The sequence below is a fragment of the Arachis stenosperma genome, chromosome 10 (assembly GCF_014773155.1).
Source record: "Arachis stenosperma cultivar V10309 chromosome 10, arast.V10309.gnm1.PFL2, whole genome shotgun sequence".
Lineage (NCBI taxonomy): Eukaryota > Viridiplantae > Streptophyta > Magnoliopsida > Fabales > Fabaceae > Arachis > Arachis stenosperma.
Genome location: NC_080386.1, coordinates 127,276,964 through 127,302,549, shown reverse-complemented (window position 1 = coordinate 127,302,549; position 25,586 = coordinate 127,276,964). Strand labels below are relative to the sequence as shown.

Here is a 25,586-nt window from a genome sequence, read left to right as displayed (position 1 = left end):
ATAATAATTACATTTTTTTGTCTCAAAGAAATATTCAAGAATACCGAACTTTTACACTTAAAAATTATATTTTTATCATCACCCGTCACAACAAATTCATCAAATACATTAAGAGTCCGTTTTAAAAACAGGAGAATCTACTTCTTTTTACTTTTAAATTATGAAAAAGTCATAATATGCGTGTTTGACATTAAATTTTTAATTTTTTAAAAATTAATTCACAATTTTTTAAAAAAGTAGAAATATATAATTTCTCTTTTTTGATAAGTCATTTTATCACTTTCTTGAAAAAAATTGACTTTAAAACAAAAAAAAATCTATTTTCATTCTTAGTTCTATGAAAATGTTTCATGTTTAATTTTTGCTGAAAATACTAACCCTCTACTACTGTTTTCACGCAGGTTTCATCTGTTAGAAGCATTGGCCTTTCACCATCATTTTTAAGCAATGTTCCATCTAATGCTCGAAGTATTGGCCTTCCATTATCATGAAATTATTGGCCTTCCACCACCATTTTAAAATAATGTTCCATCTGAACCACCAACTGTATATATTCCCTTCAGCTATTTTTTTTATTATTTTACCATTCTATTTTTATTATTAAATTTGTATTTAACATTGTGTCATGTGATTTTATTTTTATACAGCTTACTATTACTTTTAGAGTTAGCTATAACAAACTCTTGATCCCAATAAAGGAAGAGGCTAATAGGAATAAAAAAAAAACAGCACCAAAATATATATTGACACATATTTTATATTTATTTTTTATTTTCACCTATCATATCATACACAATAAAATAACAAACACTCACTATATAATAATTTTTTTGGCATTGCCATCAAGATTAGTGTGAATTAAAATTGGAGAGAGTTGGAGTAGGACCCATTGTGAAAAAGATAGTTGAATCGCGTCTCAGGTGCTTTAGACATGTGAGAAGAAGACCGGCAGAACACTAAGTCAGGAAGGTGGATGAGATGGAAGATGGACAAAGGGTGAAAGGCAGAGGAAGACTTAAGAAGACCATCCATGAGGTGGTCAAACCAGATCTATATGTAAACGGTCTCTTTGTAGATATGATACATGACAGAGTACAATGGCGTCCTTCAATTCATGTAGCCGATCCCACCTAGTGGGACAAGACTTTGTTGTTGTTGTTGTATTCACCACATACAAGAACACCGATATAGGTGATATTAAGTAGCAAGAATCAATTGTCTAAAAATGGAACTAATAAGAGAGTAAATAAAGAATCAATTGCCTAAACAATTGTAATCTTAATGATTAAGTTATGTAAAATCAACATTTAATATTGAAAAGTATTTGTTATTATCGTTATTTTAATTTCTATTTTCTTGTGTAAAAAAAATTATATTTTTTGAGTTATTTATCCAAACGCTAACTACAACTTTAAAATAAGTATTTCTATAACTAAAAATCTAAATACAAAATAACTTATTTATAAGCTATTATTAATAATAGTCCTTATCCTTTAAACTCTTTTTTTAAAAGAGCTTATTTAAGTTGTTCATTCAAATTGTACCTAAACTAGTAACCTTGTAATATTTATTTGAAAAAGTTCAAAGTCCAACAAAATTTATTATTTTTAACTATTGTTTCAATTTTTTTTAGTCTATAATTCAATAATATATTTTTAGATTACATTTTTAAATATTGTTCATTAACTATGAATTAAAAATAATAAATTTTGTTGATTTCTAATATTTCTCTAGATAAAAGTATAAATTTTAATCTATCAAAGAAAATAAAACGCAGAACAATATAAGAGATGAAAATGAGAATAACAAATCTTTGCATCTCCTTGCTAAATTAGAAATAGTATTCAAAGACAAAAGCTAACACATGATAATTAATATTTTATTTTTAAGATACTTTTATCATAAAAAATTATATTTTTAAAAAATTTAAGTTAATAAAAAAACATAAATAGTTATATTTTTAACATGTTCTCTTAAGTAAGAATTTTTTTAAAATTTGTTTAAATTTTGTATAAATTTTATACTATTTTTTTCTTTTAAAGAATAACAAAGATTGAACTCTATATTTTTCGGTCATAAAAACTTTGATATTATATCATAAAATTATTTCTTCTAAAATTTAAATTGATAAAGAAAAGCATATGAATAATTACATCTCTAGTAATTTTATAGTATAACAATAACAATAATAATTAAGAAAATTCTGTAGGAAAAAATTGATGAAACATATTTAATGTGTTGATTGGTTTCATTACTACTATATAAAAAATGTGATTTCTTGTACAAAATGAAGTTACATAACTTTAATTAATTAATTTAATTTTGTTGAAGACTAGTGCATCTAACTTATGGCAGATTTAATATGGTTTCCTTTGCTATATATATTTTTGGTCTCATACTCTCATGTAATACCAAAGATGTAAAAATATCGAAGCATGAATAAAAAGTAGAATAATGTTGTATCATTAAGGGTTTAATAAAACACACAATTAAGATATGAATATCTTCTTTTAATATATCCCAAACTAAAGGCACTATCAAAATGAGATAACATTAGTTACAGCTAAAATGAAACCATTCTTTATAACCCTTTGTATGTCATATAACACGTAAATTCAAATCTCAAACTCAAACTGAACGGAAAATTGTACACATAATAGTAATAAACTAATCAAAATCAGTATACAAGAACACAGAATAAATATGAATTAGCATAAGACGAATGAAAATAATTATTCAAATCAAACTCCAGGCAGCTAACTGCTCTCATCATCATGATCCATGCACATTTTGGTAGAGTACCTTTGTAGTTTAACTTTAATTTGCACTATCATCAGCATGAGATTGGCTTTCACTTCTATTAGGTGATGTTGCAAGATTCTGATGATTACTCATCACCATCATCATCTGATGGTGGTGGTTGATTTGCCTTGGATCCATTATTTCCATTGCTGCAGCAACATTATCATTATTATAATGCGAAAAAGAAGAAGGAGAAAAATACGACTGTGTTGTTGTCGCGGTGGTCGTCGCCGCGGCCGCCGCACGTTGAAGAGGAGAAGGAGAACAACACAATATTTGAGAAGCTCCTAAGTTTTGAAAGGGTAAATTTACAACATTAACCCCACCATGTAAATCTGTTTGGTTCACAAATCCAAGATTATTATTATTATTACTATTATTATTCCCCAATAATTGATGAGCAACATCATCATGAGAAGCTGATTGGTAAAAATGATTACCAATTGATGATGGCATAGTGTTCAATAATCCCAAGAATGAAGGAGGATGATGATTATGGTTTATTGTTGTTGGTAATAAAAAAGTATTAGGCAAAACATGTGCACTAGTACTATTATTACTACTATCCTGCTCTTTATGATTAGATTTATTAGTAGGAAGAGAGGGATAACAAGCAAGGGTAAAATTGGAAGGAGGAATGGGAAGAGGGGGAAGGTCATCAATTTCATGCTTAGCAGCATTGAGTAACCAATCAACAACCTTGCTTGGTTGATTGAGCCCTAACCTGTCTTGAAGATCATAGAGGTTAATTGCTGTGGGAACTGAAAGCCTTACCCTTCTGTCTCTTAGCCCTCTTATTGTGCAAACCTTGCTGTGTCTGTCTTTTCCTCCCAACGCTCTTGATACCCGTACGATCCGCGGATCCTTCAATCTTAGCCATTGATGTGATGATGATGGTGATGGACCCTTACTAATTGCTTTTTCATCACTTCTTGTTGTTCTTGAAACCAGGCCAGCTGCAAGATCTGATGATGATGAATCTATGATCTCTTTCATTCTTCTTCGTTTCTAACTTTGACTACTGCTTCATCAAACTTGTTCTTGACTCTGAATTGATTTGCAGCTGGTTCCAACTCCATAGTACCTAGTTCAGGAAATTATGAAATTATTATTAGGCTTTGAGAAAAAATAATATAATAATGATAATGATATTTATGTATGTAGTTTAATTTAATTTCAGTTGAAGAGATTAAAGAGACCAAATCAAAGTCAAAGCAATTAAATAGGGGTCAAGGAAGGACTAATTATTAATAATATGTTGCTACTTCACATAACTAAACCCTAGCAAATAGAATATAATAAATTAAAGAAGAAGAAAATAGTAATACATGAACACTACTACCTAGTACCTACCACTGATAAATATCATGAACTACCATACAGATGTGCACCTTAATTTCTTTTTATATGCCAAATTGAAAAGGAAGAGTGTGTGTGTGAAGAATGAGAGTTGAATAGTTAATTAGGAAAAGGAAGGAAAGGAAGCTAAGGAAGAGATTCTGGAATGGAACCGACCACGGCGCACTGAAAGATAAAGCAATGGTGGATACATGGCCACGTGGCATATGACCCTATTGGTCAAATAAATTTGGTAGCTACTTCTTCATCTTATCATTTATATATATATATGTTGTTGTCATGGACATGGTTGATGATGATTTCCACATTAGGGCAGATATTTCCACACTTATTGTTAAAAGAAATTCTGTTAACCAATTAGTTACCACTTACCAGTGAAGGGACCATTATTTGTTACACATTTCAAAAAGCGGCTGGGCACACTGAATTTATTGACAACTACAAAACATTTTGTTACTCATGAAACACTTTCACATGGTGGGGGTGATATAATAGAATTGAAGCTCAGACAAAATTAAATATCATTCAAGAATGAAAAACGTTGTTCTTGTGAATAGGTATAGCAATTAAGTAAAGACTTGTTTCTTGCTGCATGCTTTCATTGTTGATATACTTCCAAAGGGAAAACATTAAACGCCCTCATCAATAATGTTTTGGAACCTATATATCACAAAATTGTATGCTCTAGCTACTATGCTTCATGTCTGAAGTCCTACCTCGGTTAGAGAAAAAAAAGCGAAACATATTTTATATTGTTCCGTTAGACGTCCAAATATCTTTTATAACTAAATTTAATTAAATTGGTCCAAATCTAATAACACTTATTCACACAATATGCTTATATGCACATAAAATTGTGCACTTCTTCTTTTTTATGTTTTTTTTTTGCCGTTTTCTTCTATTGTTGCTGTGTTTTATTTTTATTTTTTTCTCAGGTGTTATTACCGTTATTTTTTTTATTTGATTTTTTTATTTTATTTTTTTAAAAAAATAAAAAAAAAGAATTTTAAAAAAATGAAATAAGAAAGAAAAAATAAAAAGAATGAGAAGGAGGAGAGTTTTAAATTGTGTAAAATTTATCAAAAAATAATACCGAAATTTCTTAATATATAATAACACAAAAAAAATTTTAATTTTAACATCAAAATTTTACTACAAAAATACATGAATCTTCTTTTAATGTTATATTTTTATTCTTTTTATTCTTTTTTCTTTCTTTTTTTTCTTTTTCTGTTGCTTTTACTTTTTTTTAGCAATATTATCTTTTATATTAGACTTAAATGAATATGTATGTACTTGATTACAATCTTATTTAATTAAATAAACATAGATTTATATTTATTGGATTGAATTCTTATTAGAAAAAAAAATTTATTTGAAATGACACCAGAATTTAAATATTTTTTTAATTAAAAACTAGAATTAATATTCTCAAATTTAGCATTCTATTTGTGTTAATATACAACTAACAAAATTGAATTTCTAATTTTAAATCCCAAAAAATCATATTGACTCTATAAAATAAAACAAGATAGCACCGAAATTATTTAAAATTTACATAAAAAATTCAATAATATGTCACAAAAAAATATTAAATTTTTTTAAAAAATATTACACTGTTAATGAATTGAATGCTTATCTCATATATAAAACAACACATAAAAATCTAAAAAATAATATTAAAATAACTTTATTCTAATACTGAAATTTTTAACTAAATGATGTGATATAACCAAAAATTTATTTCAGAAAACTTGAATTGCATCTCATATATAAAACAATACATAAAAATCTAAAAAATAATATTAAAATATCTTTATTTTAATACTAAAATTTTTAACTAATGTGATATAATTAAGAATTTATTTCAGAAAACTTGAGTTGCAGACTTTAATTAAAAAAGAATAAGTGAAAAAATATAGATAATGCAATAAAATTAAATAGAATAAGTGTAAAAATTCAAAACATAATGAATAATGATATTTTCGTATAAGAAGTAAATATATCTGCTGATATATAAAATTAACACATAAATTTCTAAAGATTTACTCTAATATCGAAATGTCATCACTCTAATATTAAAATTTTTAACTAAATAATATGATGGAACTAAAAATATATTTCATGAAAATTTGAGTTGCAGATTTACAAATTTTGATAAAAAAATAAGTAAAAAAATTAGTAAATAACGTAGCGAAATTAAGCAGAATAAGTATAAAAATTCAAAACTAAATGATAAATATTATTTATACATAAGAAGAAGATAACAATAATAATGAAAATGATAATAATAATGATGATGATGATAATGATGACGATAAAGATGGAGGAGGAGAAAAAGAAAAGAAAATCAAATGAGAGAAGGAGAGGAGAAGGAGGAGGTGATGATATATATGGTGGTGACAATGATAAAGATAATAACAATTTTTCGTATTGATTAGAGAGGAGAATAAAATGTCTTATAAGAATTAAATTTTTGTATTTGGCTAACAAACTAAGATAAAATATAAAAAAAATGATAAAATTGACTGAATATCTTAAAATTGTCCATCATCGAAAAAACCTAAATCGTCTGTAATTAACAAGTTTTAAATTAACTATAAATGGCTTCTCTTTTTAGTTTTTACCCTGGCCACCAGCTACAAAGTTATCTGATATTTTATCCACAGACTTTCATCTTTATTATTCTTTGGAATAATCTTTATATCGATCCAAAAATTAAAGACAATAAAAAGGATAAGAAAGGAAAAGGAGATAGAGAGTAGTAAGAGAAAAAACAAAAATACGGCAAAGCATCACATGCAGAGAAAACAGAGAATTTTCATGCTTTAGTTAGATTCAAAAGTTGTGGTTTCAAGTCCAAGCAAGAGTTTGTCATGCCTTTGCATATGATAATAACTACTTCGGACAGCGAAAGCTACATATAGGTGAGGCCGTGAGGGACCAATATACAATGACATCATATATATATATATATAGTTAGAAACTTAGAATGCTCTTTTATATACTTATAATCTCACAATTTTAAGAATTTATAATTTAGTCTGCAGTGATGAATAGTGAGTACATATATAGAATTAAAGATGTGTTACTTATTATTCATATTTTATTTGTATTTTTATCGTTATAACACGTCTTTATTATATATTATGTATATATTATATTTAAATATATTTCCCATCTTATCTAATGAGTAGTATAAAAAGGACTATATTGAATCAGTTTACATGTGATATATATAATCATATTATGTGAATGTAAAATTAATCACTGATCAATTACTATATAAAATGTATTTGAACTTCATGAAAGTTGTGATTAATTATATCATAAAATATTTGATTATTTTGTTATAATATATTTAATTACTTTAATAATAATTATTTTATCAAAAAATGTATGAACTAATATATATTACTAATAATTTAGAGTGTGTTTAGTTTGTGTTTTTATTTTCAGGGCTTTTTATTTTTTAATTTTATGAAAGAAAAAAAATTATAAAAATAGTAAAATTCTGTTTTAACTTTCTATTTTTTTTCACAATTTTAAAAACAAAAACACTAAAAATAAAAATACACTTTTAGTAATTAATTTTTAGTTTATGATATTTTTTGTGAAAAAATATTATTTTTTTATATGTGTGTATCTCAATCGACATTCAACGTAATGTTCTAATTTAAATGAGTAATATTAGAGAGCTAACTTTTTTTAATTAATTTTATTTATTTTAAATTTTAAATTATAAATTTTAAATATTTAATTCTAAATTTTAAACTTTAAATTTTAAATCTTCTAAAAAATAAAAAAATTTAGAATTAAACAAAATTAATTAATATTAACTAATTAAAAAATTAATTTTCTATGATTTCTCAATGTAATTTAAATTAGTATACGTTTGAATTTGATGCTTATGAAGTAGGGTTTATAAGATAAAATGTTCCCGCCCCTACTTATCTATTAAAAACAGTGACTTATTAGTAGAAGCAAGACCACATACACAAAAGAGAGAAAGATACGCATGCATGAGAAGAGAACCTAACAGCTGACAAGTGGGTCTAATAATCCCATGTTTTCTTTCAAAAGAATTCAAGTCAATTAATAATTAATCACGTTCATGTGTGTGTAATGGATAAAAGAAACGTACGCAAGTTTTTCTTTTCTTCATTTGCCAATCACCATTTTAGAATCTTACACATATCTTATCTTATCATGTATATATATAAAAGCACAAGTTTCAAGCAATAATTTTACAATATTACGTTTGTCATACCTTTTATACGGTGAATTGCGTTTTTATTGGTAACTTTGGCAAAGAAACAATTTTAATCAAATTGAATCGATTTCAAGTAATTAACAAACAAACAAAAATCAAATATGATTGTATTTTAACCAATTTAATTTGTTTGTTTTTGTTAACCATAAAACAGAACCAACTATACTCCATCATAGTTATTGAAAATATAATTCTAATTACCGCGTGCATATATATATATCCCACAGCACACGTCACAATCTAATATTAATGAATAGTAGGGTGAAGTCTCCAATGGTTGATCGTCTAGCCATATAGCAAGTGTTGGATGTAGATATATACCAAACGTAAGAAGTTATTAGAACCCTCTCAATTAAACTACATGCCCCCACATTGAAAACTACGTACCCTCTTTTATAAGGGTATGTTATGAGTGACTTAGGATGAGTACCAAATTTGAAAATTAGAGATCAGAAGGAAGAAGAGATCATATTTATTAACATTCTTTTCATATTAACTTATGACTAAACTGTTGGCCACTTTGGAGAGTTTTCGACCACCGGAGAGATTTTGGAGAGATTTTAAGAAGAAATCAATTAAGCCACATATCATTCATACTAATGATATTACACACTCTTTAGGTAAAGAGTTTTGGTTATTTATTTCTGTGCCGATTAAATGAAGGAAAATACTTATGGATCAAATATGGTCAAATTGAATTCTCAAAATTATTCAATTTAAAAGATCCCTCATTGAAGATATGTTATATAGCAAGGATTTGTATGATTCTGTGGAGAGGAATAAATCCAAAGGTACCAAATCCGATACTAAATGGAAGAAGCTGAATCGGAAGGCAGTTGCTTTGATAAGGCAATGGCTTGATCTTAGCGTGTATCCACATGTTGACACCGAAACGAACGCCGAGAAGATGTGGAACAAATTAAAAGAGTTATATGAGAAGAAGAATGTGCAAAACAAAGCATTCTTGATTAGGAAGCTTGTCAATATGAAGTATACTGAAGGTAAATCAATGCCGGAGTACTTGAGCATTTTTCAGGAGACAGTGAACCAACTGACAAATAATGAGATCACTTTGAATGATGAGTTGCAAGTTTTGTTGATTGTTGAGATGCCCTAGTGTCATTAGGAAGAATGTTTGTGTATCCATTATTCTGATAGTGGAAGATTTTACTGGACTAGGTCCCGTGGATTTTTTGTCCCTCTTTTGGGGGGGTTTTCCAAGTTAAAATTCTGGTGTCTGATTATTTAATTTCTGCCAGTATAATTGTTGCTTGTAATATCTTTGGTATTGTCTATTTAATCACACAAGTTGTAAAAAAATTATTTTTTGTACTTTCACTGTTAGACAAATTCTTGTTTTGAACCTTTAATTTGTTGAGTTTTTCCCAACATAAACAATTTTTTAGCTCATATATGGCTAATAATATTATTTTTTCTGGCTTCTTTTTCCCTTCTTTTGCAAAAATGAGAGTAGACCATGTTAGTTAATTAGTTTTCTTGTTTAATTTTATTTATTTATTTATTTATGCTGATCATAGCTATACGCACGTTGGCTTCAAACAAAATTATTGATCATGTGGTAGTCACAAATTTGTTTAGTTGTTCAGTTCTTGATGTGGATTTCCCAAATTAAAAATCAGGACAAACCCTAAGACATGCAGAAAGTAATTGATGAGAAGAAACTCATGAATAATAAATCTGCTCAAGTCTTTATATGTATAAGGGGAGAAAATGGAGTAGTTTAGATCAAGTATCTTTATATATATATATATATATATATATATATATATATATATATATATATATTTACACATTATGAGAATAAAAAAATTGTAGATTAACATTGTAATTATATACACATTTTTTTCTTCTTCTTCTTTTTTCTCTCATCTATGGAATCTGGAATAACATTCCAAAAGATACTATTTTTATGCGTTTGTTTATCAAGGGGAAAAAAGAAAAAGAAGTGACTCCTCTTTTATGCTCCATAAAAAGCAAAAAAGGAAAACTATTCTGATCTTTTGCTTTTTATTCTACCTCACACTGGTCCTATTAGAGAAAAGACAAAAATCAATTGATAAAAAAAAATTTTGCATCTAAAATTACCAATATAAAATGAAAATTTAAAAACCACAAATCTAAACATTTGGATTAATATAATAGCTCAAATATGTCTTTAAAGAGATAATTCATTTTTTAAATTAGTTTTTAAAAAATTTTGTTAGTCATATTAATGTCTAAAAAATATAATCTTTAGTCAAATTGATCATTCTATCAATTAGATATAATGACATATCAGAAGACACTACGTAATGAAAACGCATCATCATTTAATTAATGGAATAGTTAATTTGATTTACGATTATATTTTTCAAAAACTAATATGACTAACAAAAATTTTTGAAAGCTAATTTAAAAAATAAATCAATTTTTAAAAACGAATTTGAATATTAACCTCTAAAAAATTAGAAAACCTATCATAGTTGAATTATAGGTTAAATTTTGTTTTTATATATATATATATATAAACAAGTTGATCCTAAACACTTTTAATTATGTAAAAAATAATTTGTTTATTATATCTAATAACAATTTTTTTTTTCTAACGAACAGAGTGATGATAAAAACTCTAAACCCTAAATTATTTGTTTCAACAGATCATATATATAATCATGAAATGAAAACCCTAAGATGTGTTGGTTTTATGTTTATTCAAATTAGAAATAGTTTGATGCATGCTGATGCTGTATATAGCTGAGCCCTAGAAGCAGCACTTCAGCTAGACACCCAAAAAGAGATATAAAAAAACATATATATAAGAAAACATATGTTGAATAAATGGGAAATGCAAGAAAAAGGGAAAGTACAATAACAATGATTTATAAGTGAATAAAGTAAAAGGCAGACCCAAATACTACTTTTAATTTTTGTTGATGCCAAAGAAATGAAGAATAATAGAACATAAAAAAAAAAGAGAATAATGTGGAAGAAACAAAGAAGAATATATCTAAGCAATGTAGACTGAAGGGGATGAAGACGAAGTAAGATCCAAAAGGCAATACTCCTTTTTTGGGGAGTGGGAGAATTGAAAGCAAAATATTTATTATTCTATCTTCTCTTTTATCTTTAGAAGATGATTCCTACTTTTACTGTATATGTGTTGTTGTTATTATTATCCGCTCAGGAATCAAAGATAGCACCTTGCCTACTTGAAAATTAAAGAGTGAAAGACAATGAGAGGGACAAACACTTATTTTGTGATTTTTATTTTAGGTATCTCTATTTAGTAATATTGTGATATTTATGCATCTAATTTTTTAACCGTCAATAAAAAAAAGTCTATATCTCTCATCCCTTTTCGTTTATTTTCTATTTGTTCTATATGTCACGGTAAATTTTTAGAAGGTTAGATTTAACAGTGTTTGTATAGTTTTCTGGAGTGTTTGAGAATACTCTAGATGGTTCTGGAACGTTCTAGAATGTCCTAGAAGTTCCTGGAATACCCTAAAAGGTTCTAGAAGACTCTAGAAGATCATAGAATATTCTAGAAGAGTGTGGATTGATATAAAAGTATGAAGAGTTGTATGGAACAATCTAGAAGTATTTAGAAAGTAGTGGTAGGATAGATATTTATAAAGAAGGTTCTAGATGATTAATCTAGACCATTGATTAGATTTAATCCTAACCATCCATTGAGGAGGTGGATGGCTATAAATAGGAGGTAAGAGTTAGTGTGAGGGTGTGTGAATCATTTGTAACCAACACTTGAGTAATAAAGTGTTCTTTCCACCAAAGCTTCCTTTCTCTTGTGTTCTCTTGTGTTCTTAGCTTTCTTGCTAAGTATTGAGGATTAGGCTGACTTGGTCTTAGTTCAAGAGGTTGAGTAAGTCCGAGTGCCGGCACGGTAGCGTTGGAGTGTGTCCAAGGCCGTGACAAACTTGGTATCAGAGCAAGGTTCGAGAGGGAGCACAAGTGGTTTGTGGGAATGGCTTCTAATATCACCATGGAGCATGTTGAGTCTTAAAGGGGAAGGGATGCTATTCCTTCTCAATGGGGAGGCAAAAAGATCCATTCTTCAAGTGAGCCTAGAGGTAAGGACTCTAACTTCTTAGAAGAAAGAGTTTCTATGTTAGAAAATGTTCTATCCTCTATGGATGAGCGCTTCCAAAGGATAGAACATGACAAGGAGACCCTCGAGGCTCACGTGTTGGGAGAATTAGATGCTTTCAAAGAAAGCATGCTCCAAATCGAAGAGAAGCTTAAGAATTCCTTGAAGCTATTTAAGGAAGTTCGAGTTTGGTTCAAGGAGGCAAAATCTCGACCAACCATTATAAGGGAGATGACAAAGATTGATCTCCCAAAGCCAAAGGAGTTCAAAGGCGTGAGGGACGCTCGAGAGGTGGAGAACTTCCTATGGCAAATGGAAAGGTACTTTGAAGGCCAAGGGGTGGTCGAAGAAGTAATAAAGGTACGCACTGCAGCTCTCTATCTTTCTGATAATGCTACTTTGTGGTGGAGGAGAAAGAGCGTAGATATGGAGAAGGGTACTTGCAACATAACCACATGGGAAGATTTCAAAAGGGAGTTGAAAAGACAATTCTTCCCTGAGAATGTGGTTTATGAAGCAAGGAAGAAGTTGAGGGAGTTGAAGCACAAGAGTACGATTAGCGACTATGTAAAGGAGTTCACTACTCTCACACTTCAAATCCCCAACTTAGCATCAGAGGATGCATTGTTCTTCTTCATTGATGGACTCCAACCTTGGGCAAAGCAAGAACTACAAAGAAGGAATGTTAAGGATGTCGATGAGGCTATCGTGGTGGCCGAATCATTCACTGAGTATCATAGGGGAGACTCTAAACCCAAGTTTTCTTCCAAGCCTAGTTCTACTAAAAGTGGGGGAGACAAGGGAAAGAGTTTCTCAACTAAGAAGGAAGGAAAATACTCTTCAAAGAAAGAGTACGAGGAAAAGAAGAAGGTTTTTGTACCTAAAGGAGGATGCTTCGTGTGCAAGGGACCACACCAAATGAAGGATTGTCCCAAGTTAGGGACTCTGGCATCTATCACCGAGGAACGAGAGGCCCAAACTCAAGTAACTGAGTGTGTTGGATCCATCCAACACATAAATGCTGTGAAGGGTAAAGAGGCAAGCACTGCAGAAAAGAAAGGCTTGATGTATGTCAAAGCCTTTATCAATGAAAAACCTGTCATGGCTATGATCGACACTGGTGCTACACACAACTTCATCAAGCCTGATGAAGCAAAGAGGCTTGGGTTGAAGATCACCGAAAAGAATGGTTGGTTCAAACCCGTGAACACCAAGGGTGAACCCCTTAAGGGAGTAGCAAAAGGGGTTGAGATGACTCTTGGTTCTTGGAAGGGTCTTGTAGATTTCTCAGTAGCACCCATGAATGATTTTAAAATAGTCATCGGGCTCGATTTGCAAAGGAAGGCAAATACAATACCTATGCCATACTACGACGTAGTATGCGTCATGGAGAAAGGGTCTCCATGCATGGTCCCTATAGTCTCTAAAGTTGGAGGACCACCGATACTCTCTTCTATGCAACTCAAGAAAGGGTTCAAGAAGGGAGAGATTACATATTTGGCTCTATTACAAGAGGAGTCAACATCTGAAAGAGAAGACGTTCCTCCCAAAATCAAGGAAGTTCTTGAAGAAAATAAGGATGTGATGTCTCCCGAGTTGCCAAAACAACTACCACCTAGGAGGAAGGTGGACCACAAGATTGAATTAGAGTCAGGAGCAAAGCCGCCCGCCTCAACACCTTATAGGATGGCACCGCCAGAACTTGAAGAGTTGAAGAAGCAACTCAAGGATTTGCTAGATGCTGGATTCATCCGTCCATCGAAGGCACCTTATGGCGCACCCGTCTTGTTCCAAAAGAAGCATGATGGTTCATTGAGACTATGCATCAACTATCGAGCACTGAACAAGGTAACCATCAAGAACAAATACCCCATTCCTTTGATAGCCGATTTGTTTGATCAACTTGGTAGAGCCAAGTGGTTCTCAAAGCTAGATTTGAGGTCAGGATATCACCAAGTGAGAATTGCTGATAGTGATGAGCCTAAGACCACGTGTGTCACGAGGTATGGATCGTATGAGTGGTTGGTAATGCCTTTTGGCTTGACCAATGCTCCTACGACCTTCTGTACCTTGATGAACGAGATCTTTCGACCTTACCTTGATCGGTTTGTAGTGGTCTACTTGGATGACATTGTTGTCTATAGCAATACTTTGGAGGAACATGTAGAACACTTACGAATCGTGTTCAAGATTTTGCGAGAGAATAACCTATATGTGAAGAAGGAAAAGTGTTCCTTTGCAAGGGACGAAGTCCACTTCTTGGTACACATCATTAAAGGTGGAACTCTCTGCATGGATCAAGGAAAGGTGAAGGCTATCAAAGAGTGGGAGCCGCCAAACAAGGTATCTGAATTGAGGTCATTCCTTGGGTTGGCCAATTACTATCGGAGGTTTATCAAGGGATACTCCCTCAAGGCTGCACCATTAACTGATCTTCTCAAGAAGAATCACACTTGGAAATGGTCAAAAGAGTGTCAAAAGGCCTTTGATGAGTTGAAGGCTGCTATCACAAAAGGTCCAGTACTAGCACTACCCGACTACTCAAAGGTATTTGAAGTCCACACTGATGCTTCTGACTATGCCATTGGAGGGGTTCTAATGTAAGAAGGACATCCGATTGCCTTTGAGAGTCGCAAGTTGAATGATACAGAAAGGCGATACACCGTCCAAGAGAAGGAGATGACTGCAGTAGTGCATTGTTTGAGAACTTGGCGTCACTACTTGCTTGGTTTACACTTTATCGTCAAGACAGACAATGTGGCTACAAGCTACTTCCAAACTCAAAAGAAGTTGAGCCCCAAACAAGCTAGGTGGCAGGACTTCTTGGCTGAGTTTGATTTTGAGTTTGAATACAAGTCAGGCAAGACTAATGTGGTAGTAGATGCGCTGAGTCGCAAGGCTGAATTGGCGGTCATTTCTATGGTTGAAGGAGATATTGTGCACACCATCAAGGAAGGGTTGCATCACGATCCATTAGCCAAGAAGTTGGTGGAGTTGGCTAGAGAAGGTAAGACCAAAAGATTTTGTCTAGAAAATGACCTTCTGTACACTAAAGGGAGAAGACTATACGTCCCTAAATGGGAAAATCTAAGAAGAAAATTAGTGAGAGAATGCCACGACACCAAGTGGGCTGGTCACCAAGGTCAGCGAAGGACCTTGACACTCATTGAATTTTCTTATTATTGGCCTCAAATGAGAGATGAAGTAGAGAGCTATGTGAAGACTTGTCTTGTGTGCCAACAAGATAAGATTGAAAACAAGACACCAAGCGGGTTGTTGGAACCTCTGCCTCCATCAGAGCGACCGTGGAAAAGTGTCTCTCTAGATTTCATTTATGCCTTACCGAAGTCTGAGGGGTTTGGATCTATTCTCGTGATAGTGGATCGATTTTCAAAATATGCTACCTTTATACCCACCCCTACTACTACACTGCAGAGGAGGCAGCACGACTATTCTTCAAGAATGTGGTGAAATATTGGGGATTGCCTAAGAGCATCATTAGTGATCGAGATCCACGCTTCACAGGACGACTATGGACAGAGTTGTTCAAACTCCTTGGGTCGGAGCTTCATTTTTCAACAAGCTTCCATCCTCAAACCGATGGACAGACTGAGAGAGTGAATGCCTTATTCGAGTGTTACTTAAGGCATTTCGTAAGCGCTAATCAGAAGGTTTGGACAAAACTCATCGACATTGCTCAGTTCTCATACAATTTGCAAAGGAGTGAGTCTACAGGGAAGAGTCCGTTCGAGATTGTGACTGGACAACAGCCGCTTACGCCTCACTCTCTTTCTTCCTCTTACTCAGGAAAGAGCCATGGAGCTTATCATATGATTAAGTCTTGGGAAGAACAAGCAGATGTCACTCGTTCTTACCTCGACAAAGCTGCAAAGAGGATGAAGAAATGGGCAGATAAGAAGAGGAGGCATGCAAGCTATCAAGTGGGAGACAAGGTAATGATCAAACTTCTTCCACAACAATTCAAAGCCTTTCGCAAGGTTCATAAAGGCTTAATCCATAAATACGAAGGGCCATTTGAGATCATTGGACGTGTTGGGGAAGTTGCTTACAAAGTACAACTCCCTCCCTCTATGAAGATCCACCCGGTCTTCCATGTGAGTATGCTTAAACCATATCACGAAGACCAAGATGAACCGAGTAGAGGTGATTCGAGTCGTGCTCTGCCTGTGGTAATTAGATCCTTTGATAAAGAAATCGAAGAGATCTTAGCTAATCGCGTCGTGCGACGAAGAGGAGTACCACCAAGTATCCAATACTTGATCAAGTGGAAAGGACTTCCGATAACTGAAGCTAGTTGGGAAGCTCGTGAAGATCTGTGGCAATTCCAAGAACACCTAGAGCGCTATCATGAACAGAACGCAACGAGGACGTCTGCGCATTAGGTGGGGGAGAATGTCACGGTAAATTTTTAGAAGGTTAGATTTAACAGTGTTTGTATAGTTTTCTGGAGTGTTTGAGAATACTCTAGATGGTTTTGGAACGTTCTAGAATGTCCTAGAAGTTCCTGGAATACCCTAGAAGGTTCTAGAAGACTCTAGAAGATCATAGAATATTCTAGAAGAGTGTGGATTGATATAAAAGTATGAAGAGTTGTATGGAATAATCTAGAAGTATTTAGAAAGTAGTGGTAGGATAGATATTTATAAAGAAGGTTCTAGATGATTAATCTAGACCATTGATTAGATTTAATCCTAACTATCCATTGAGGAGGTGGATGGCTATAAATAGGAGGTAAGAGTTAGTGTGAGGGTGTGTGAATCATTTGTAACCAACACTTGAGTAATAAAGTGTTCTTTCCACCAAAGCTTCTTTTCTCTTGTGTTCTCTTGCGTTCTTAGCTTTCTTGCTAAGTATTGAGGGTTAGGCTGACTTGGTCTTAGCTCAAGAGGTTGAGTAAATTCGAGTGCCGGCACGGTAGCGTTGGAGTGTGTCCAAGGCCGTGACATATAGCCGTTTAAAAGATAAAAAGAGAAAAAAAGAAAAAGTAACGCTAAATGATAAAAATATAAAATATATATTAAAAATAAGTTAAATAATATATGTATTTATATATAAATACACAGTTATTAATTTTGATAACGATAATATCATTCCTTTCAACAGTTTAAACTGATAAAAAGAGTCAACATAAATGATTATATTTCTATCTTTGTTGAAAAATTATGATTAATTAAGAAGATGACAAAATTTTTTATTTTTTATTTGATTCAAGTCACAATTGTATTGTTTTAATTTTTTTTAGTGAGATATTTGTCCCATACTTAATTACTATACGGTTGATGATAATACTATCTCAGTATACAATAAAATTTATAAATTTTTTAATTAGTAATAATAAAAAATTTTCAACTCTCTTGAATAAAAAAAATCTCTCAATAGTTAAAATACACACTTGATCAGTATGTATAAATAATGGACAAGAGTTTATTTATATATATTGCACACAACAATTATATTTTGTCATATACATAAATTGTTGTGATTCTTCTATTGTCAATAGGCACAATATTTCAAACATACACGATTTTTAAAGAGTTGTATCCCTTTAGCCAAATGTATAATGTTTCAACCGTACATCATCATTTTTAAAGGGTTGTATCTCTTTAACCAAATGGTATATGTACCATTATTATAATTGACAATATATGAGTGGTTAGTAAAAGTTTATTAATATTATTAACAACATTAATAATAATATTATTAATAATATTAGTTAATCAAATTTGTAAATACCTTTTAATTCCATTATTTACAAAATTTAAATATCATATAGGTATATGCATAAAGAATATGTCACTAAAATTAATCATTCTTGTAGTGTAAATTTTAAAGTTTTAACGAAGTAATAGGCTTCTAATCGATTAAACCTATACTTCATATATGCTAGTACTAAAAATCACACACATTACTTATACCTTCAAGTTTAAGAGTTTATAATTTTAAACACTTATATGACATTATGCTCATCTTAGTTTCATGAATATTTACGAGAATAAAACCTCTAAAATTCTCGATTAGAGCGATACCACTCCTATATTCATAGAGGTAAAATCTTTTGATAAATAATATTACCATTCTATTAAGAATTTTAATTCACTTACTTAATTTATTGTAAATAGCACTAAATCCTATACCTCAGTGCTCCAATTGCTACATAATAAGTTGTTATTCACAACTAGAAAATGAATTAATATAGACAGATTTACAGACAGATTTAGTCTTTATTATCGACGGATTTTTGGTTACCGATCGATTTTGTCCCTCTGCAAAAGCCCCGTCGGAAATTATTTACCGACGAATTTTTTTTGTCGAAAAATTACCGACGGATTTTTACCAGTTACCGACGGATTTTCCCTCTGTAAATTCTCCATCCATTTCCCGAAAACGACGAACTTTCCGACGGATTTTCCGTCTGTAATTACAGACGGATTTTTTGATGGATTTTCCGTCTGTAATTACAGATGGATTTTTCGAGACAAATTTTTTGTCTGTAATTAGAACTTTAGAAAATCATCTCACACTCTGATTACAGACAGAAAATCCGTCTGTAAATCCGTCAGTAAGTTAAAATATAATTTTTTTAGATTTTTTCATTGCAAAATAAACTTGTTTTCATACAAAATAAATATAAATTTAATACAAATTTTTATCTAATTTGTATTTGAATATTTTATGTTATTTCAAAAAATAAACAAATTCATCATATTATCAAATTAAAAGAAAAGTACTATAAATAAACAAGTCAATATAATTAAAAACACAAACAAATTGATACATCAACTATAATTCAAAACAAATACCATTGAAAAAAAACCTGTAAAACCTGTACCGTGACATACACTAAAGGTGTATAAAACAATCTACTCTTGTAGCTAACCACTATCAGAATTGCCTAAATATAAACATAAACCTAGTCTAAAATTAAGGCCAAACTGAGTTAAAGTTGTTCAATTCTTCTAAGATCCATTCAATGTTTTCTCTTTCTCCTGGCGACTTGTTCAATTCTTCTAAGATCCAAACTGCGTAAGCCAAACAATTTTCAATTAAAAATCATAATCCATTTACAGGAGATCAGATAAGGGCAACACACGAAAGAAAAATTCTAATAGAAAGCAAAAAAAGCTTATCAATCACTGTAAAGATTTGCAGTAGTAGTGATAATAAAACTATTTGATACCTGGGTGGTGCCAAAATTTTTCACTAGTAACCTCCCGTATAAGGCGTTCAACAGATGTGTCTTGGGGCTGGATGTTGACAGGAGTCTGCTTCTTCATAGGAGCATGTTTTTTGTTTCCCACCTTGACATCATTGGAGTTGGAGCTTTGACCCGTCTGTCCCAACTTCCTACTTGAACCAAGTACATTCTTCTGCTGTCTTGAATCTTGAACCAAGTACATTCTTCCAAAGCATTGCCTCTAGCCTGAAATTAAAGAACAACTCCATTAAGATAAAAACAACTATAAAATACTGCACAAAATGAACCACCAAAAAAACTACCTCCTTTGTAATTCTGTGCTGCAAATCACTTTTTGCAATCTCAAGCCTTTGAATAGCAAGTCTACACAAATAAAAATAATTCCATGTTTATTTTCAAGAGCAAACAAAGGGAAAAAATATTAAAGCCGAAGCATTATACATAAGACTGATGATCCCAGAGCAATACTTGCTTGGAAGAGATGCCAACAATCAAAAGACTAAAAACAGGGAAAACAAAGCAAGCAATTTATTTTGGTTTAAGAAACTTTAAACTGAGACTACACAGCCGTGATTCCATAACACATTAATCTTTAAGAATATACTACTACATGAGTCTTGCAACACTTTAACTGAGCAGAAGTAAAAGCCTTGAGTTGTAGAGTATCAGATAATAAATAACTATTAACAAGAATTTGTAGCTGAAGGAATGCAAATGGATCTCCACTATCTAATAATGCATTTAATCTTATCATAAAGATGGAATACATGTGAAGGAATAGTGATCACAATCAACTAAACAGATGCTATTTCATATATTCTTCCCTGGTGGATATTACTCTAAGACAAAAACAAAATCATAAGAGTAGTATATATATATATATATATATTAACTAGTGATAAAACATACTAGTTATATTCATAATGAAACAATGTGGCAGGAACAGGTTGAATATGGTGGGAGGTATGAAACATGCTAAAATGATAAAGAGTAGAGTTCTGAAACCATATTGCTAATGGACACACACATCAGAATGCCAATAATAAAACAATTTTGCTGCTTTTTTGCAACCAATTTTGCTATGCAATGGAACCATACACTTACCATCAAACTGCTCAAAGAGATCCTTGATGTTCTTTGCCACATCTTCCTCTGCTGCAACACGAGCAGAATTGATCTCCATGTCATGTTGCGCATTGCTATTAGAAGTATTACTGTACACAAGTGATTGATATTGCATCAGTTGATCACAAAAGTATTAGTTTAAGAGCGCGCTACGACTGAATGACATGGAATTAAACACTCAATAACAAATAAAAAACAGCAGTATAAAAAAATTCTTGAACAGGTTAGTTTCGTTTAGCTGCAACAAATGAATAAAATCACTAAGTCACAATCAGAGAATTCATTCTTGCATTGCCATAAAACTAGCCACTCAAATGGGGAAAGGAGAAAAAAGTACATAATATGAAAATTATGGTGAGTAGCAGCATACAATGTTTTCAGAAATTTCAACTTTATTGATTTCAGATTTGATCATTTGCCAACACACCAAACACATAAAATTCCAACCTTTTTATCCAAAAATACTTATCAAACACTTGCATTAATATAATGCAATGAATCTTGAAAAGAAAGCATGATACTCATGGTAGTGCAAAACTTGAGCTATCACTTTCATAACAATCACCATTAGTAACAGCAGAATAGTGGTGAAGAGGGGTATTATCCTCATGGCCAAAGCTTGAACTAAATGAAGATCTATTAGTCCTCACACTTTGTGCCACAGATGGTGGCATATCAATGGTCATTTTTTTTCACTTGCAGCAAAAATTGCTCTTCCTTAGGCTCCTTCAGAGTTCAGACTTCCACTGCATAGAAAAGTAAAAAAGTGAATTTGCATACATCATTTTAGTTTCATCGCCTCAGAAACATTTCAACCATTTGGAATAAAGATTGGAGCTTTCTGAATTTGCAGCATTGAAAATATGACTAAATAAAACCCAGCAATGGAGAATAAAGACAGAGACCTAAAAGAAAAAGGAAAAGAAATAATAATAACATAATAAAGAAGAAGAATAAGCATGCATTGAAATTCTGCAGGTTGAGCATGATCTAAGTAGTTGAAGATCCAGAAGATTAACAAACAAAATCGGACACACATTCTAAGGTATCTCAGCTAAACATAATGCTTGACCATCTTCCCACGTTTCAGATAAGACAGTTCCAGCTCTACAATTATAGCCAAACAAATGAGAAGATCAAGAAAACAAAAGAAAAAAAGATATATAAAAAGAAAATTACTGTTCTTCACTCATACCTGATTACACCAACATTTCCAAGTCTCAATGAGTCTTGCCGCACTTTCAGCCTAGCCTCTTGTCTTTCAGCCTTTGAAACCAACATTAGCAAATCAGATATTATTTTTGTCCGCTGCAAAATAGAAGGAACAAATGTAAATTTGATGCATGATAAAAGGAAAGCTCATTGTTGATACTTGATATTTTATTTTGGGAGGGGAAAAGTAACTACGATATTCTCCTCTTCAAAATTTAGAATTATCTCACCTTTGGCTTCATTTGTTGTTCTTAATCTGTCAGGTCCTTAAGTTCCTGCACATGCCAGAATCAAGAATTAAAAAGGAAATAAATCTGTCATTAATTTGGGGATGTTATGCTACTGGTTTCAAAATGTAATTTTGTGGCGCATTTAGTATATTTGGGTCAGCTTGCAATTAATCGGTTCAAACAAATAATAAAATCAATAATTTCCAATACTAAATGCACTTTCTTCAAATGCCTGATACAAAAGGAAGAATTAAAGGTTTCCATGCTGAAAATTGCTACTCAGTATGTGAAATGGTGAACAAAAAAATGGGTTCCACAATATCAATTGCCCAATCACTTGTCCTAGCAGTTACTGTATATGATTCTGTCATTTTTAAGACTTAATTGCATTTTATTCCAAACTCATGTACAATGTATGATAAGTCCATTTTGTTGAAACATTTTAACGAATTGTGACAGTGTCTTACATTAGCCTTCTGATTCACGAATCACAATTACTATTTTTGTGAATAGTTGCTAAATCATATACCTTTTCCAACTGTCGACAAAGATTCTGGTAGTCAGAGGTCTCCTGTTTTGATTTACACAAGTCCTCCTCCAATGCTAAAACTTTTGCCCGTAAAGATGCAAGAAGAGCATTGGCGTAAAGGGAAATTGCAGTTGCAAGAATCAATAGACAACGGTTCCTTTTCAACAACCCTGTCAATCAACAATTATATAATAAAATTACACACTAGTATCACATGAATCACACAAAATATTACATTTAGGTAAAAAAAAAAGCTTCCGATTACAGAAAAAAATTCATCAAAATCAGAGTAAACCCATAGATTCACGAAGCACAAAAGTAGAGTATGATAAACCTAGCTAAAACTAGCGCAGAAAAATTGAGCCCTAAGATTTATCACGAAGAATAGAATCACAAAATCAGGATATATATACCTGAAATTCGAGATGGTTACGAGAAGAACCGAGAGAGCGAATTGTTGAGAATAAATGGAAGAGGCGCCAGAGGGAGCAGATGCGATGAGAGCGGCGGCGGAGAGAGTTCTGCGACAATGGGAGTAGACGCGACGAGAGCCGCGACAGAGGGAGCTCGTGTGACGCGAGGGATGACAGAGAGAGATCGTACGATGCCAGCGGCGGCGGAACCGGCAGCGGCAAAAGCAGCTCGTGCGACGGAGGGAAGAAGCAACTGTACGACGGGAGAGAGAGGAATAAGCACATAAAGAGGTAGGTAGGAGTTGGCAGTTGTGTTTATTTGTGAATGGATTTTGGGAGAGAGGGGATAGATTAGGTCAAAGTTAAAATTTTTAAACAAAAAATTAAATTATAGACGGATTTTTCGTCTGTAATAATTTAATAAAACGCAGTATTTTATCTATTTAATTACAGACGACTTTTTCGTCTGTAATTATTTTCTACAAAATTTTTTTTTACCGACAGAATTATCGACGGATTCTATTTTCCGTCTATAATTTATGCTAATTCGTTTTTTTATTTTCCGACAAAAAAATCTCTCTGAAATTCCGTCTGTATTTTCATGGGATAAAATCCGTCGAAAATATCCGTCTGTAATAACTAATTTTCTAGTAGTGATTACCCATTAAACCTTAAAACTAGTGGTCAACTAGAATAATAAGGTTGGGTTTCTATCATTTAACAACAATAGGTTTTAATCTATTTTAACAGTTGTCTCATTTATTTAATTATCCTTTGATAAACCTTTAGTTAAAGGATCTACTAAATTTTTTTGAGATCTTACATAAATGATGGTAATTACACTATCATTTATTAGTTGCCTCACAAACTCATGTCTCAAACTTATATGTCTAGACTTTCCATTATAAACCTTATTATATGCTTGAGACATGGTTGATTCATTATCACAGAAGATTGAAAAGGCTCTCGTCTGCTGTGACCATAACTTTATATCATATAACAAAATTTTTAACTATTCCACTTCTTTACCCGCGACTGATAAAGTTACGAACTCAACCTTCATAGTAGAATGTGAAATGCACATTTATTTTTGAGACCCAACTTATTGCTCCACCACCTATGGTGAGGCAAAGTTATTAACAAATAGGTCGGTCAGCTCATCAAAACTTGATATAACCTACAGAAAACCAGATCAAGGCAGCACCATCTAAAAAAAGTGGGAAATGTACGACGAAATATTAATGCACTGTTCATGAACATCATCGAATAGAATTTTGTGACATTGGTATTGGGGTCGCCGATTTTCTCATAGAATTTTAGTATTATCGGCAGAGTAAAGTTTTTGGACATTTAAAAGCTCATGATCTCTTTTGAAAAAGGATTGGTTCTTTTTACTGACGACTTTGGAGTGACTGACATCGCGACATTGATTTCCAAGGTATGGTTGTCATCATTATCACGAATACCAAGATTTTTCTGTTTCTAGTTTAATAATTCCGTCATCCGTTGAACTTTTGCTCTTAGCGACTCATTGATAGCCAATAGTTCGGCCTTAGGGGGAGGGGGAGGAAGCGGATTGTTTTGTTCTTCCGCCATTGATTATAACCTATAAAAGAGGGTAGAAAATCGAACAAATAAGATGATACTGGGTGATAAGGAAAAGATAAATAAGAAGACAACGATTCAAACTGAATAAAAAAAGATACATTGAAATTGAAATAGAAATAAAAAAGGATAGATTGAAGTTGAGTACAAAAAGAATCACTCTACTTTTTACCCAATTTTTTGATACAACAAGAAAGGGACTCCTCAACCTAACTTGTCAACGCCATAGTTTGGAAATTGGATCGAAGGGACTCCTCAACCTTCTACCCAATTCCCCGATGGAACAAAAGAGGGACTCCTCAACCTCAATTGTCCACATCATGGTTTCATCATGAAACCAAAAAAAGGGTTTTCAAACCTCTAAATCATTCTATACTACGATTACAATAACTAAGAAGGTATTTATAACCTCTTATTAGGTTAAAACAAAGAAAATCCTAAAGTCCATAAACATAAGGCCCAATCTAGTAGTTAAATAAATAAAATAAAAAATATTAAATTAACTAAAACATTCTAAAAATGTAAACTAACGCTACAACAAATTCGGGCTGAGGCAACTCTTTAAAAACGTTGCATGTAATAAGCAAAAGTATTGTCTTTTATCAAAGGCAACACTTTCTGTCAAAATGCAACGCTTTTTGGTGGATTGACTATACAGCCGTTACCTTTGGTTTAAAGCAACGCTTTTGTGTGTCAAAGGAAATCCTTTATATG

General features: G+C 32.0%; 2 protein-coding genes and 1 pseudogene across 5 annotated transcripts; 2 read left to right on the top strand and 1 right to left on the bottom strand.

The window, feature by feature from the left end:
* Window positions 1-2,523: 2,523 nt before the first annotated feature.
* LOC130954980 (transcription factor TCP13-like) lies at window positions 2,524-4,379 on the bottom strand. Of its 4 annotated transcripts, none has more exons than XM_057881759.1 (2): window positions 4,156-4,379; window positions 2,524-3,886 (listed from the first exon to the last, which is right to left on the bottom strand). In XM_057881759.1, exon 2 carries the CDS (start codon window positions 3,796-3,798, stop codon window positions 2,818-2,820), a length of 981 nt encoding a protein of 326 aa, XP_057737742.1. In that variant the 5' UTR covers window positions 3,799-3,886; window positions 4,156-4,379; the 3' UTR covers window positions 2,524-2,817. The 4 variants fall into 4 exon arrangements, with proteins under 4 accessions (XP_057737742.1, XP_057737744.1, XP_057737743.1 ...); XM_057881761.1 differs by having other exon boundaries at window positions 4,194-4,374; XM_057881760.1 differs by having other exon boundaries at window positions 4,145-4,223.
* Window positions 4,380-9,173: 4,794 nt separating this feature from the next.
* LOC130957678 (uncharacterized) lies at window positions 9,174-9,551 on the top strand. The gene has a single exon (XM_057884524.1). It carries the CDS (start codon window positions 9,174-9,176, stop codon window positions 9,549-9,551), a length of 378 nt encoding a protein of 125 aa, XP_057740507.1.
* Window positions 9,552-12,584: 3,033 nt separating this feature from the next.
* On the top strand, window positions 12,585-16,945 carry LOC130957677 (uncharacterized; annotated as a pseudogene).
* The last annotated feature ends 8,641 nt before the right edge of the window (window positions 16,946-25,586 follow it).

Bases quoted from the DNA above. Each gene is read 5' to 3' on its own strand.
- LOC130954980 (XM_057881759.1), bottom strand. From the start codon at position 3,798: ATGAAAGAGATCATAGATTCATCATCATCAGATCTTGCAGCTGGCCTG.
- LOC130957678 (XM_057884524.1), top strand. From the start codon at position 9,174: ATGTTATATAGCAAGGATTTGTATGATTCTGTGGAGAGGAATAAATCC.